A 12,952-nucleotide genomic window follows, 5' to 3' on the forward strand; every position below is an offset into this window, starting at 1 on the left:
AACAGTGAAAACAATGCTGAACCATCCAGATGAAGAAAACCAGAGTCACAGCTGAGAAATCAAGGAGAGACACGTCTCTTTATTTAATGAAGACGTTTTTTTCACATAGTTTTAATCGGTTTTGTTTTACAGTTTGTTTCTTTGTTGCTGTCTTTATGAAATGAATTAAATTTAAATCTTTAGCTGTTAACTGATGAGACATGACATCAAATTTCACGTACAATATCATCATGATAACGATATTATCACGATAATATTGTCATATATTTATTTTTAAAAACGTTTTTATTGTCTTGAATAATAATTATTAAAGACACGACTGATATTTCAAAGTTAATTCTACGATATAATCAATTATGAATCATTAACATCATTTCATCACTAAATATCAGTTTATGATTATATTATTATTAATATTAGTTTTTTATCATATTTTTATCTCAGTTTTTTAAAGAAAATAATAGTTTTATCATTGATTATATTATACTTCTTGTATTAATATATGTTGTTTATCGTTAGTGATTATTGACGCCACAGTCTGAATATATTCAATGACAATGTTTTTTCATGGGATGTTTATAAAGAGGTGCAGTGTAGAACAAACAGGTGAGTTAGAAAACTCCAGATCAGTGATAGTGATAAATCAAACCACAGAGTGTGTGTGTGTGTGTGTGTGTGTGTGTTCTCAGGTTTCAGGATAAACACTCATTGTGTCGACGTTTCCCGGACTGCAAAGGAAACGTCTCCATCTGTGTAAGGAGGCGCTGAACCAGGGTGGGGGAGGGGTGATGATCCACTGATGTTTGTCACGAAGACAACGGTTAAAAAAACGATGATAAACAGTGAAGATTCAAACACAGAATCATCAACTGAGTTTAAACAAAACATTCAAATTAAAAGGTCAAGTTTTCACTCTTGCCAACGGCAACAAAGAGAGGGGGAGGGTGATGGGAAAACTGGTTTGACAGGAACTTCAAAGGAAACCGGCTGGTTCCATGAGGATACGCCTCCCAGCTGCACAGGTGGATCATGGGAAGCAAAATGATCAGATGTCTGTCGCAGTATCTGAAAGAAGAAGAAAATGTTACTGACCTGAAAATATAAAAGAAAACGAGCAGGGAGGAGAATTGGCTTTCAAACTACTTTATTCATGAATCATTTTCCAAGATTTTTAAATATATATTTCAGTGGGTTAGGGTTAGACACTGTCTGCTCCATGTTAACAACCTTCACTTGTACCAGCCCTGTCTGCTGCCTGGTACCAGACAAGGCTCTTCACCACCAAACACCACAGAAGAAGTAGAAGAACAAAAAGAAGATGACGAAAATATAAGAAACATAAAGTCATGTAATGTAAAGTAACAAAGTACCATAATGATACAAAATGTAACATATTACTGCTGGGAGTTTGTTTTTTAAATCATGAAACAATACATTCATTTTAAACCTGTGTGATCAATTCAATCATGAAGTTTCATTAATGTACAACAACGAAACTTCTTCATTTTGTGATAAAACACAAACATTGTTACGTCTTTAGATCAAACTGGTATTTATATGATACGATAAATTATCCGTAGCCGATTGTTTTCTGTTTGTAGTGTCCCTAACTTTAAGTCTTCATCATCATCATCATCATCATATTAGATCCACACAGACACATTCAGTGTGAGAGAGAGTCTTACCTTCAGCCTGCATCTGTCTTTAATACGGAGACTCGACCCTGAAAAATAAAGCCAGCACCATGAGACTGATAAGTTATCAAAGAGAGAAGAATAAACTGACAACACATTATCTTCAGAAACAAACTGTGAGCAGATTAATACAGAACAACATGTGAAGACGTCAATCTGTCACAGGGTTGAAAAGATTCCATTTCTGCTTCTAAATCTGAGAAAACCACAGTTACAATATGAGAAGAAGAAGAAGGCGAAGTGTGGAGCGACAGAAACGTGAGCTGAAGAAGACGAGTGCAGACACGACAGTGACATTCCTGCAATTCTCTGAAAGTCAGGCCGCGCCCTCATGAGAAAAACTCCTGCCAAAGAACACATTTAACTGTTTTAAAATCTATGATAACATTATATATAAATTTATCAAATTTAACTCCATTATTAAAACATTTATTCATCATTTATACAATCTAAATGTATATTAACATTTACGTATTATTTATATTATAAAATGTATTATAACAACATGTATAAATAATTAATATAATCTAAATCTATAAAAAAAAAGTGTGTCAAAGCTCAGGTTCTCATCTAAGAAGTTTCCGTTTGTCCAGATTAAGACACAACGTCAGAGTTTCAAGATAAAACAAGACCAGCAGTGTTTACACTGATTCAGAGGCTGGAAAACGTCATCAGGCGTAACCAAGGCAACAGTGATGAGGTTTTAATCTACAACGTATGTTTATGTTTTTACCAAATACATGTAAACATGTTATCTTGGTTTAACGTTTCGTAAGGACTGTGAATGAAAACAACGATCAGCTGATTTATAGATTTAATGATAGTAAAATCTGAGGATGAGGACGTTAATGAACTTTTCTACTAACGACTGCTGCACGGAGAGCAGGATGTTGATGATTGATCAGTTTCGCATGAAACAATCAAACACCAATGACATCACTGACTCAAACATTTCCCAGCATTCAACAGTTATTTTGAAATAAGAGTCCATTCATCCAAGTACAAAACAACCACAGACTAAGTCAGTAAATGACAGTGAATTAAAAGTGAGACTTTTAACAGCCAACCCACCAACACACACACACACACACACAAACACTCACACACACACACATACACACACACATATATACACACACACACACATACACACAAACACCTTAAGGTCATATGAAGGAATGTAGTCAGGCTGTTTTTAAATACCGGAGACTGAAGGCCATGAACGACTGGGGGGGGGAGGGAGTGTGTGTGTGTGTGTGTGTGTGTGTGTGTGTGTGTGTGTGCTTTATTGTACCTAAGTTAAACCAGTTCAGGAGAACATTGTCGTGGGGTGAGATCATTTAAAAAAAAAAAATTCAGATTCTGTTTGGAGTTCATGTTTGTTCCTGATTTGATCAGGAAACTAAATATCCACCTGAACACATGTGAAAACACACTGGTCATGTGATGTAAACAGGAAGTAGATGTCTCCTCTGCAGTTGGTTGCTTAGTAACAGAAACTCCTCTGAAGAAGGAACAGTGAAGAGTCGGAGCAGGGATTTCTTTTCTCTGAGCGACGACGAGGTGGAACTGTTACTGACAGGAAGTGTTAGCGACGCTTTGTGTTCACCGCTGCTAGTCGAGTCATGTGACTGATGAGAACCAATCAGGAAGAGAACGTCTGCGTCATCGTTTACTAAAGTCTCAGTTTCTGTTCAGACTCAAACACAAACCCAGAGTTTTCAAACTAAAACGAGACCAGTTTACACAAGTCTCTGATTTAGAGGCTGGAAAACCTAACCCTAACCCTGACCTGTGACGATGAGTTTGCAAATCGTCTATAAAGATGTCCTGTCATTGTGTTGACACGTCCAACAGACAAGACGATAGTGTGAAAAAAAACAACAACAGACGAGTCTGTCTGAGGCCCCGGGGCCGAGGGAGACCCTCTGACACCTTACACAATGTTTTATATAAAACAACACACTCTCTTAAATGGAGACTAATGTTAACATCTGAATGAGAATGACAAGAAATACGTTTCACACAAAAAGTTTAACGTTTAAACTCTGACTTCAAACCCATTTTACTCTCTTTAAAACATTAACCCCTTACTCGCATGTTCACATTCCTACACTGACACACAAAGATATGACCTGAACCACAGAGACACAACAGCCAATCAAAATCCAGGAATTACTGTGTGTGTGTGTACATTAGCTTAACACAGATTACCAAGTGCAAGGAAAGAAAGAAGTTCATGAAGTGGCTCAGAAACTCATACACAGCAAAGTAAAGAAAAATGGGAATCATTGTTCAGACGAATAAAAACACGCAAAGACCTACTTTATCTTCTCGGCCAAAAGTAAACGGACACATGGTCTGAGCTCTAACAATGAGTCTGACGTCACAGTGACAGAAATGATTTCTTATTTCATAAAACTAAATAAAATCTGAAAAGAAAAGTGACAGTCAACATCTCATTGGATCATGTCTCAGAGTTTGAGAGTATCAGAGTATCAGATTACTTACGGAACTTTCTGTCGACAGTATATGATCAATCCAATGGCGGCAGCAAGAGCGACAAGGACGGCAATTATGATTCCAGCGATGGCGCCGTCTGAGAGACCTTCATCCAACGCTCCCTCCTCTACGATAACGATACAGACACAGAATTAGATACGAGATGAGTGGTTCTTTTTTGTTAAATCTAAAATAAAGACATTTCGCTGCGGCTGCGTTCCCAAAGACCTCTCACCTTTGACGGACAGCTTGTGGCTACCTGTGACGGTCTTCCCGGTGACAGTGTTGTGTGCCTCACACGTGTACGTTCCAGTGTTCTTGTACTTGGCCTCCATGATGATGTACTTGTCAGTCTTCACGTCGGTCACTGTGCCATTAAACTTCCAGGTGAAGTTGGCGGTTGGGTAGGACTCTGCAGAGCAAGTGAGTGTGATGGGTTCGTTCACCTCCACAGCCTCTTTGCCTTCCACCATCGCTGTTTCAGGACCAACTGGACACAGAGCGAATTATAAAAATTATATGTTGTATGGCTTTGATAATATAACATCACTGTGAATTAGTGTGTTTGTCAGGATGTTGTTAGCCTAGCTTAGCATAAAGGCAGCAAGCAGAAGAAAAGAGTAAGATTAGTTCATAAATTAAATTTGATTAATCACAAATTTAATCTAATTTTAACAGCATCTTCAGGTTCCACTGCAGAGTTTTATATTTTTATTGTTGTTGATAAATCTGCAGCTGTAAGAAAAGTTTTTCTCTTGATAGGCAACTGATCTGATCTGATCGCAGGTCTGTTAGTCTATTTTCAGACATTAACATGTACACGTGTTGATGAGGTTTCTAACACGTGACAGGCGGGAAACTGGAAGAACACAAATCTTCCCGCCCCTCGCCCCAATGTTCCCCACATGTTCCTGTTGTTGTGAACGAGTCGGCCCGACAATCTCCTGAATCACTGAGCTGCAAACCAGCAGCATTGATGCCTCTGTACTCACAGTTGACCTCCATCTTGAACGAGGCTTGGTCGGTGTTGACGGGGTTGGAGAGCTGACACGTGTACTGTCCGCGGTCCCCTTTCTGCAGCGGGTTGATAATCACGGACCTCATGTTAGCTGCGAATACCAGGTGGGAGCTGGTGGACAGGGGTTTGCCGTCTTTCAGCCAGGTCGTGGTCTTCACGGTGCCGGCCATCGCCTGGCAGCTCAGGTTGGCTGTGCTGTTGCCAGCGATGAGCGTCACGGTCGGACCGGTGATTTTAGTGCCAGAGATGGCATCTGAGAACAGAGCAGGAAAATAAAACTGAATTAAGACGTCTGAAAACAGCCTGAAAACAGCCCTCCCTGGTGGTAGCCCCAAACGGGACATTGTTGTTTCAATCTCAAATAAAAACTATAATATTTAGAATGTTCATTATTTTACAGCAGATAGTCAGGGCCTCTGTTTTCTACCTCATCATGTTCTACGCTCGTCATGAAGTTTCGTGAAGTGAAAAACGTGTTGATAACACACTGTGGCATCAGAGTGTCGGGAGAGGAGCAGAGAAAAATCTTCATATCTCAAAAACTAAAAATTGTTAGGGTTAGGGGTTTAGTTAAAATAACTCATGTAGAGTTAAGAAATATTTCATTCATGTTTGTACATTTATAATCTTCAGGATCAATGTGTTTTATGTGCTTTTGGTGAAAAAACATGTCAGATTTAATATATATATATATATATATAATTTCTAACACAGTTTCAGCACTTTTATCATTTATTTTGGTTTAGTAACCTACAGAACCTTTTAGCTGAGGTTGTACAGATTCTAGAGACATGAAACATTTGAAAATCTTCAAGGAAATGCAAAAGAAGTACAAAAAAAATACCCTTCACCTGATTTTCTGTTTCATACGAACTCCTCCCCTCCTCTCTATTACGAGTTAACACAGAAACTAAACAGTGTCGTGCCTCAGGGGAGGAACCAGGTTTCAGTCAGTTTCAGTTTCAGTTGTAAACGTCTGAAGTGGTTTTAACATATCAAACACAGTCAGAGTCAGTTAACTTATTTATCTGTTTGTTAATTATATATATATATGTATATATATACATATATATATGTATATATATATATCTATACTGTTCATATTCCATATCTATTTCTTACTGTACATATCTTATTCATTTACATATTCCACTTTTCATATGCACATACTCTGCACTTTTTCTGCTTTTTTTTGCACTTCTGGTTAGATGCTAAACTGCATTTCGTTGTCTAAGTATTTGTACTCTGTGCAATGACAATAAAGTTGAATCTAAGATCTAAGATATAAATGTAAACTATTTATTTATGATTGTATTTATACATGTAAACAGTTGTTCTGTTTATAATTATATTCACATTATAAACTATTTATCTATTGATAAATATATTAAAACCTATTAACTATTAATCTGTTAATAATTATATTCAAATAATACATACATATATGGATATATATAAATTATTTATATGATGAATGATATGAATGGGTGTGAAAACTTCAGTATTTCAAAGTGAAACTTTAACTTTAACTTTCTGTCATAGTGATAATTTTCTGATGGTAATAATCGGACCCTTTTAAAACATGCCGTCTGTTCTGAGTATTTCCCAGAAAGCTCAGTGGCAGGCGTCACTCACCCATCACAGCAAAGGACACAGCGGGAGACGGGACGTTGCGCAGGGTCTTGGCGTTTTGCGCCCTGCAGGTGAAGTCCTCCACCTTCGTCACTGAGCCCAGCTTTTCGATCGCCCCGAGAGAGAGAACGGGTCCCAACACCTCCATCGCCTTTTGGTTCTGGAACCAGCTGAAGGTGGCGGGCGGAGACGAGAGGGCGGAGCACGCTAGACTGAAGTTAGAGCCCGCCCTGATGAACTGAGGCGTCGAGGCAGGAGAGATAATCACATTGTCTGGACCATCTGTGGACAAACAACATATACAGAAATTCCATAAGTATGTGTATGTGTATATGAAACTGTATAATTAACATCACTGACTGTATATAAAGACGATTGTTTTATATATGTTACTCATGATTGAAACCGTTATATTCATCCTCAATACAGTGAGTTGATTGTTGAAGCAGATTAATCAGTAACAGGTGAAGCAGCAGTCGTGTGGTTTCACTCTGAGCTTAGTCATGAGGAAAGAGCTGCTGTTTACACACTGTGGTTTTAGTGGAGGTGGAGTATCCCGTAAACACACGCCACCATCTTAACACCACGAGTCACCTGGAAACAAGACGGAGCTCATTACTCTCACCTGAGGGCTTCAGAAACGTGACCCAGAGGCTGAACCAGGTCAACAACTACCACACAAACCACAACCATGACCTGGTGAGGTGTGAACGAGTCACAGCGACACACTCATATTCATGTTGATCATTTTAATTAGTGTTGTTACTGTAAAATGTTTTCATGCTCTAATGTTCAGAAAACACTTTCCTCAGATTGTGCATCAATGCAGCTCATCTTTTCAGCCTCTGTCTCAGAAAATTGGTTTTAGCTCCTGTCACTTTAAAAAACTCTCCTGATAACGCCACGCCCACAGCATCACATGACCACAGCATCACATGAAATGGCACTTACTTATAGCACTTTGTAGTTTGGCTTTCTTCAAGAAATTGTACTTTCTTGATTCTTGTTCTGGGTTTGTACCTCAAGGTTGATGCACTTATTGTAAGTCGCTTTGGATAAAAGCGTCAGCTAAATGAAATGTAAAAAAAATTTCAAAAACCCAGCACCACATAAAAAAGAAAAGGTCACATAATACAGATGAAGATCAGCTCTGATTGGCCTCTAAGTTGCTATGACAACCATGTCCATCAGAAGTTTACTGAAATAAAATAAATGATCAATCCCAGAGATCACTAGTCAATCAAATGACATCACATTGTCTCCTGACCTCACCATTAAAGTAAGGAATGAATCAAACAGGTGTGTGGTTATATGTAGGTGAATTTTGTTTGCTGAGTTATGGTGGCTAACGCTGCTAATGCTAAGCAGATACAGGCTGATATGTCACTTCCTGTGTGGGAGGAGTCATGGTGCAGCAGTGCTGTACTCACAGTGGACTGTGAGGTTGAAGGCAGGGCTTTTCTCTTTCTCCAGATTGTTAGCAGCGGTGCAGAAGATTGGACCAATCAGATCCGACCTGAGAACACCTGCGATGGTCAGTGTGCTGGTCATCTCCTCCTGTGACATCATCAATGTAAAGAGAGCATCAGTCACCACAAACGTCTATGATGTTACTCATCCATGTTACTGTAAAGTTAAACTAACATTAAACAAGTCCAGTTTTTACAATGAATAAAAAATGAGATGTTAAAAAGTAACTGACGTCTTTAACCGTGAGTCGTTTTCCATCAGCGACGATGAGGGTGGAGCCATTGGTCCAGATAAAGTTGAGGAAGGAGCCCTGAGCCGAGCACGTGAGGATGACGGTGCTGTTGTGCTCCACGGCCTCTGGCATGTTTGACTTAATGATGACGCCAGACACCGGCTCTGCAGATACAGACCACAGGTTAATTTACTAACAGATTAATTAACTAACAGGTTGTGAGGACAGTTTGAGTTTTTGTTAGAACGTCTGGTCTCTGAGCATCTCTCTGTTGATCTCTGTCTGAATGAAGACCTTACGAGTTGTCAGGACGGCAACAGAAAACATCTGTTTATATATAAATATAGTGGGCGGCTGTGGCTGAGGGGTAGAGCGGTCGTCCGCCGACCTGAAGGTCGGCAGTTCGATCCCCAGTCTTCCCCATCTGCATGCCGAAGTGTCCTTGGGCAAGATGCTGAACCCCGAATTGCCCCTCATAGAACAACAAAGTGCTGCTAATAGATGCACTGTATGAATGTGTGTGTGAATGGGTGAATGTAAAAAAACTGTACTGTAAAGAGCTTTGAGTGGTCATCAAGACTAGAAAAGCGCTATATAAATACAAAACCATTTACCAAAACCATAAATGTGTCAACATATTTAGTTATTAATCTTTTATTTATTTTCACTTTTTTAAACTAAACTGGTAGTTTCACGTGTGAATGATTCAGGATTTTTCCATCAACATTAAAACAGTGAGTTTGATGTCGTTGGTAAGAACTTGTTGTAACCTGAGCAGTGAATTGAGAGATGACGGCGTTAAGCTGAATCTGTGAGATCAGCTGAAAGGAGCGAGTGAAGACAGAGGAAAAGACGGAGACCTGCTGGACTCGTTCTGCGTCTCGCTGCAGCCCCGTCCGGTTTGTAAGTGGCAAGGTGAAGGAGTGGTAACCAGTTCTGACAGAAAAGTGTTTCCTCTTCATCACAGTTTCATCAGAAACATGATGTCTGAACACAGTGAAACTGCTGAGCATCTGTTTTCCTCCACCACTGTCACACTGAGCTCTCCTGCTCATGGGGTCAGCTGATTGTTGATCACGACGGTGGAAACCCCGACAGTGTCAGTGGATCATGACGATGAATTGTGGATTATGGTGGCAAGACTGCTTGATATACAATATGTCTACTCAGAAACAGCATTACTGACAAAAACTCCTCAATGCATTTACTTTCCACTATGTTACAAATTGTTTATTCTAACCAATGTAGTAAACTAACCCTAACCTCGTATTTTAAGGGGGATCCTCACATGTGACTCTCTCTGAGGTTTTCTCGTTTTACTCTTGTTGAGAGTTAAGAACAAAGGATGTCGCACCTTGTTAAGATCTATGAGACAAATTCAGTTTTTGTGAATATGGGCTATACTAATACAATTTGATTGACTGATTGATTCCTCCTGTGTTCACACGTTAAATAACGGACAGTAGCCGCACCTTATGATGACCTTTGACCTTCTAACATGTCATTGTGTCCTCATATCAAATCAATCAGCACATTAGATCTGTGACCTTTGACCTCCTGAATCTGATCAGTTCTTGTCAGTATGAATGTGACCAAACGTCCTTGAGGCGTCACAGAGACGAACAAGGAAACATGGAGCCCGTGGCCACGACTGTCGACTTGAACAAACATGAGGACTAACCACAGAAGAATTAGGGCAAGGTGTGTGTGTGTGTGGGGGGGGGGGGAGCTGTGTGAGCGGAACTCTGTGTGCAGTAACATGTAAAATCTTGCCTCTGAGCTCAGTCAACGCATTCTGCACATATTTGGCACGATTAACACACTCACACACATATATATGTGCACACAGTGCATTACAGTGAGGAGCCACACCCTTATAGGGTCACTGTTACAGTTTCTTTTTTTTACAGTATCACAGTTTATTTGTTGTTTTTATCACAGTGATGCTGCAGAGCACTGAAATACGGAGCAGGATTTGTGGTTATCAGGTTAACTTCAGGTTTAATTCAACTTCAGGTTTAATTCAACTTCAGGTTTAATTCAACTTCAGGTTTAATTCAACTTCAGGTTTAATTCAACTTCAGGTTTAATTCAGAGTTTTCTATCCATGAAGCTTGTTCCCTTATTGTTGGGGTAAATCACCATGGTACTTACAATCTGTGGTTATCTCACAGTACCGCAGACTGCAGCTGTTTCCTGTTCGCTGTGGCTGATGCAGGGAAGCTCAACACTACATTTTAGATTTTATACATTAATGTATTTTCTTTAGTTGTTATTGTTCTTTATGGTTTTCTACTTATTTTCTTTTAGTATCTAACCACAATATCATAAGTATTGACAATGGTCAATACTTATCATACACACACTGTAAATCTAAAACACCCATTTTCAATTACAATCACAGAATAACTGGCTGTGGCTGCACAGTGCGTAACTACGTATCGTTACTGACGTCACTAGTTTCATCCTCTAAACCAACAACTTGACAATTAGACTCTGTCCCAACTGGACTTTTTAAGAAAGTTTTCCCCCTAATTGACAGTTCCATATTAAATCAGATGAATATGTCTTTGTTAACCGGCTACCCACTCTTGATCCAGAGGTTGTAGCTGATTAGACCCAAATCAAACCTTCATTTCCAAAACCCTAGAAGAAGCTGTTGCTAACCAGCTGTGTGATGACTTAGATAGTAATGGTTTGTTGGAAAACCTTCAGTCAGGATTTAGAATCATCACAGAAACAGCTGTTAACAGTTACTAACGACCTTTTCATGTCCTCAGATAATGGACTTGTCTCTTACTGGTCCTGTTGGATCTTAGTGCAGCATCTGACCCCACAGATCATAAGATCCTGTTACACAGACTGGAGCAACATGTCGGGATCAAAGGAACATTAGACTGGTTTAAATCATATTTATCACAGATTTCAGTTTGTTCATGTTAACACTGACTCCTCCATGCACACACAAGTTAGTCATGGAGTTCCACAGGGTTCTGTCCTTGGACCGATGCTCTTCAGCTTATATCTGCTCCCTTTAGGCAACATCATCAGAAAGCACCTCGTACACTTCCACTGTTACGCAGACGACACCCAGCTGTACATATATGAAGCCTGATCAATCTAATCGCTTAGTCCAACTTCAGGAACGTCTCAAGAACATCAAGGTCTGGACGACCCACAACTTCTTCCCTCTAAATTCAGACTGAGCTCATTGTAATTGTCCCTAAACATCTGAGAGAAACACTGTGTGACCAGATAGTCCCCTTGGTGTTAGCTTGGCCCCAGCTCCACTGTGAGGAACCTTGAGTTAGGACCAGGACATGTGACCCACATATAAAACAAGTCTCTAGGACAGCCTTCTTCCACCTGCACAGTATTATGAACATTAGGAACATCCTGTCTCAGAAGGAAGCTGAGAAACTCGTCCATTTGTTCCCTCGAGACTGGATTTTCTGACTGACTCTGACGTGACAGAGGGTTTTCTACTCTCAGGTGTAGCTCACAAGTTTCATTGTGATGTCAATAGCTGAAAGCTTGACGCATTTTTACTCTTTATCATAGATGTAATTTAAGAAGCAGTTTACATTTAAGAGTAGGGTTAGGGTTGGTTGACTCACTCAGGACTCGCAGTTCGATCTCGGCTGTTCTCGTGTTTCCGTCAGTGAACAAAATATTGATGGTATATTCTCCGCTGTCCTTTGACGTCAGAGACTTCAGGGTAAGGAAGCCGTTGGTCGCATTAAGGGTCACACGCCCTTCGTAAGCCGGCTTCAACTTCAGCCCCGCGGCCGACATGGTGGCCACATTTGTCACCTCGATTCCATCATTAAAGCTCCAGAAGATAGCAGTATAATCTGGTTTGGTGAGCAGCGTTGTCAGGACGATGTCCCGAGACAGCACCGCATCCACCGGGCCTTCCGGGAGGATGTCCTGAGCCGAGCCGCAGCCTGCACACACACAGACCACAGAGACACACAGTTACAGACAGACACACACACAGACCACAGAGACACACAGTTACAGACAGACACACATACAGACACACAGAGTCAGACACACAGCCCCACACAACCCCAGAGAACAATGGGAAAACAAAGTATCATAAATGAAACTATCAAATATAAAATTATTAAACATCTAATCAACATGAACCCAACATGTTTTGCTTTGTTTCAGCAACACACTTTTAATGAAAACACATTGAAAATACTAACAAAGCATCAATAAAATAATATTAATAATGTTCTCACCGATCAAACAGACAAAGAGAAGAAACGTTTTGAAGCTGAAAGGATCCATGTGAACGAGTCAATGTTCCAACAGAGACAGAGAAGAAAAGACGAGAAGGGAGAACCTGATTCACCAGGACACACCCAGTAACACACACACCCAGTAACACACACA

General features: G+C 40.0%; 1 protein-coding gene across 1 annotated transcript; it reads right to left on the bottom strand.

The window, feature by feature from the left end:
* Window positions 1-725: 725 nt before the first annotated feature.
* si:ch211-264f5.6 (carcinoembryonic antigen-related cell adhesion molecule 2) lies at window positions 726-12,951 on the bottom strand. The gene is made up of 10 exons (XM_034600541.1): window positions 12,799-12,951; window positions 12,166-12,495; window positions 8,549-8,712; window positions 8,277-8,403; window positions 6,850-7,128; window positions 5,189-5,467; window positions 4,432-4,686; window positions 4,206-4,323; window positions 1,686-1,723; window positions 726-1,065 (listed from the first exon to the last, which is right to left on the bottom strand). The coding sequence occupies exons 1-9, from the start codon at window positions 12,845-12,847 to the stop codon at window positions 1,705-1,707; spliced, it is 1,620 nt and encodes a 539-aa protein (XP_034456432.1). The 5' UTR covers window positions 12,848-12,951; the 3' UTR covers window positions 726-1,065; window positions 1,686-1,704.
* Window position 12,952: the final 1 nt, after the last annotated feature.

The sequence above is a fragment of the Hippoglossus hippoglossus genome, chromosome 11, assembly GCF_009819705.1.
Source record: "Hippoglossus hippoglossus isolate fHipHip1 chromosome 11, fHipHip1.pri, whole genome shotgun sequence".
NCBI classification, from domain to species: Eukaryota; Metazoa; Chordata; class Actinopteri; order Pleuronectiformes; family Pleuronectidae; genus Hippoglossus; species Hippoglossus hippoglossus.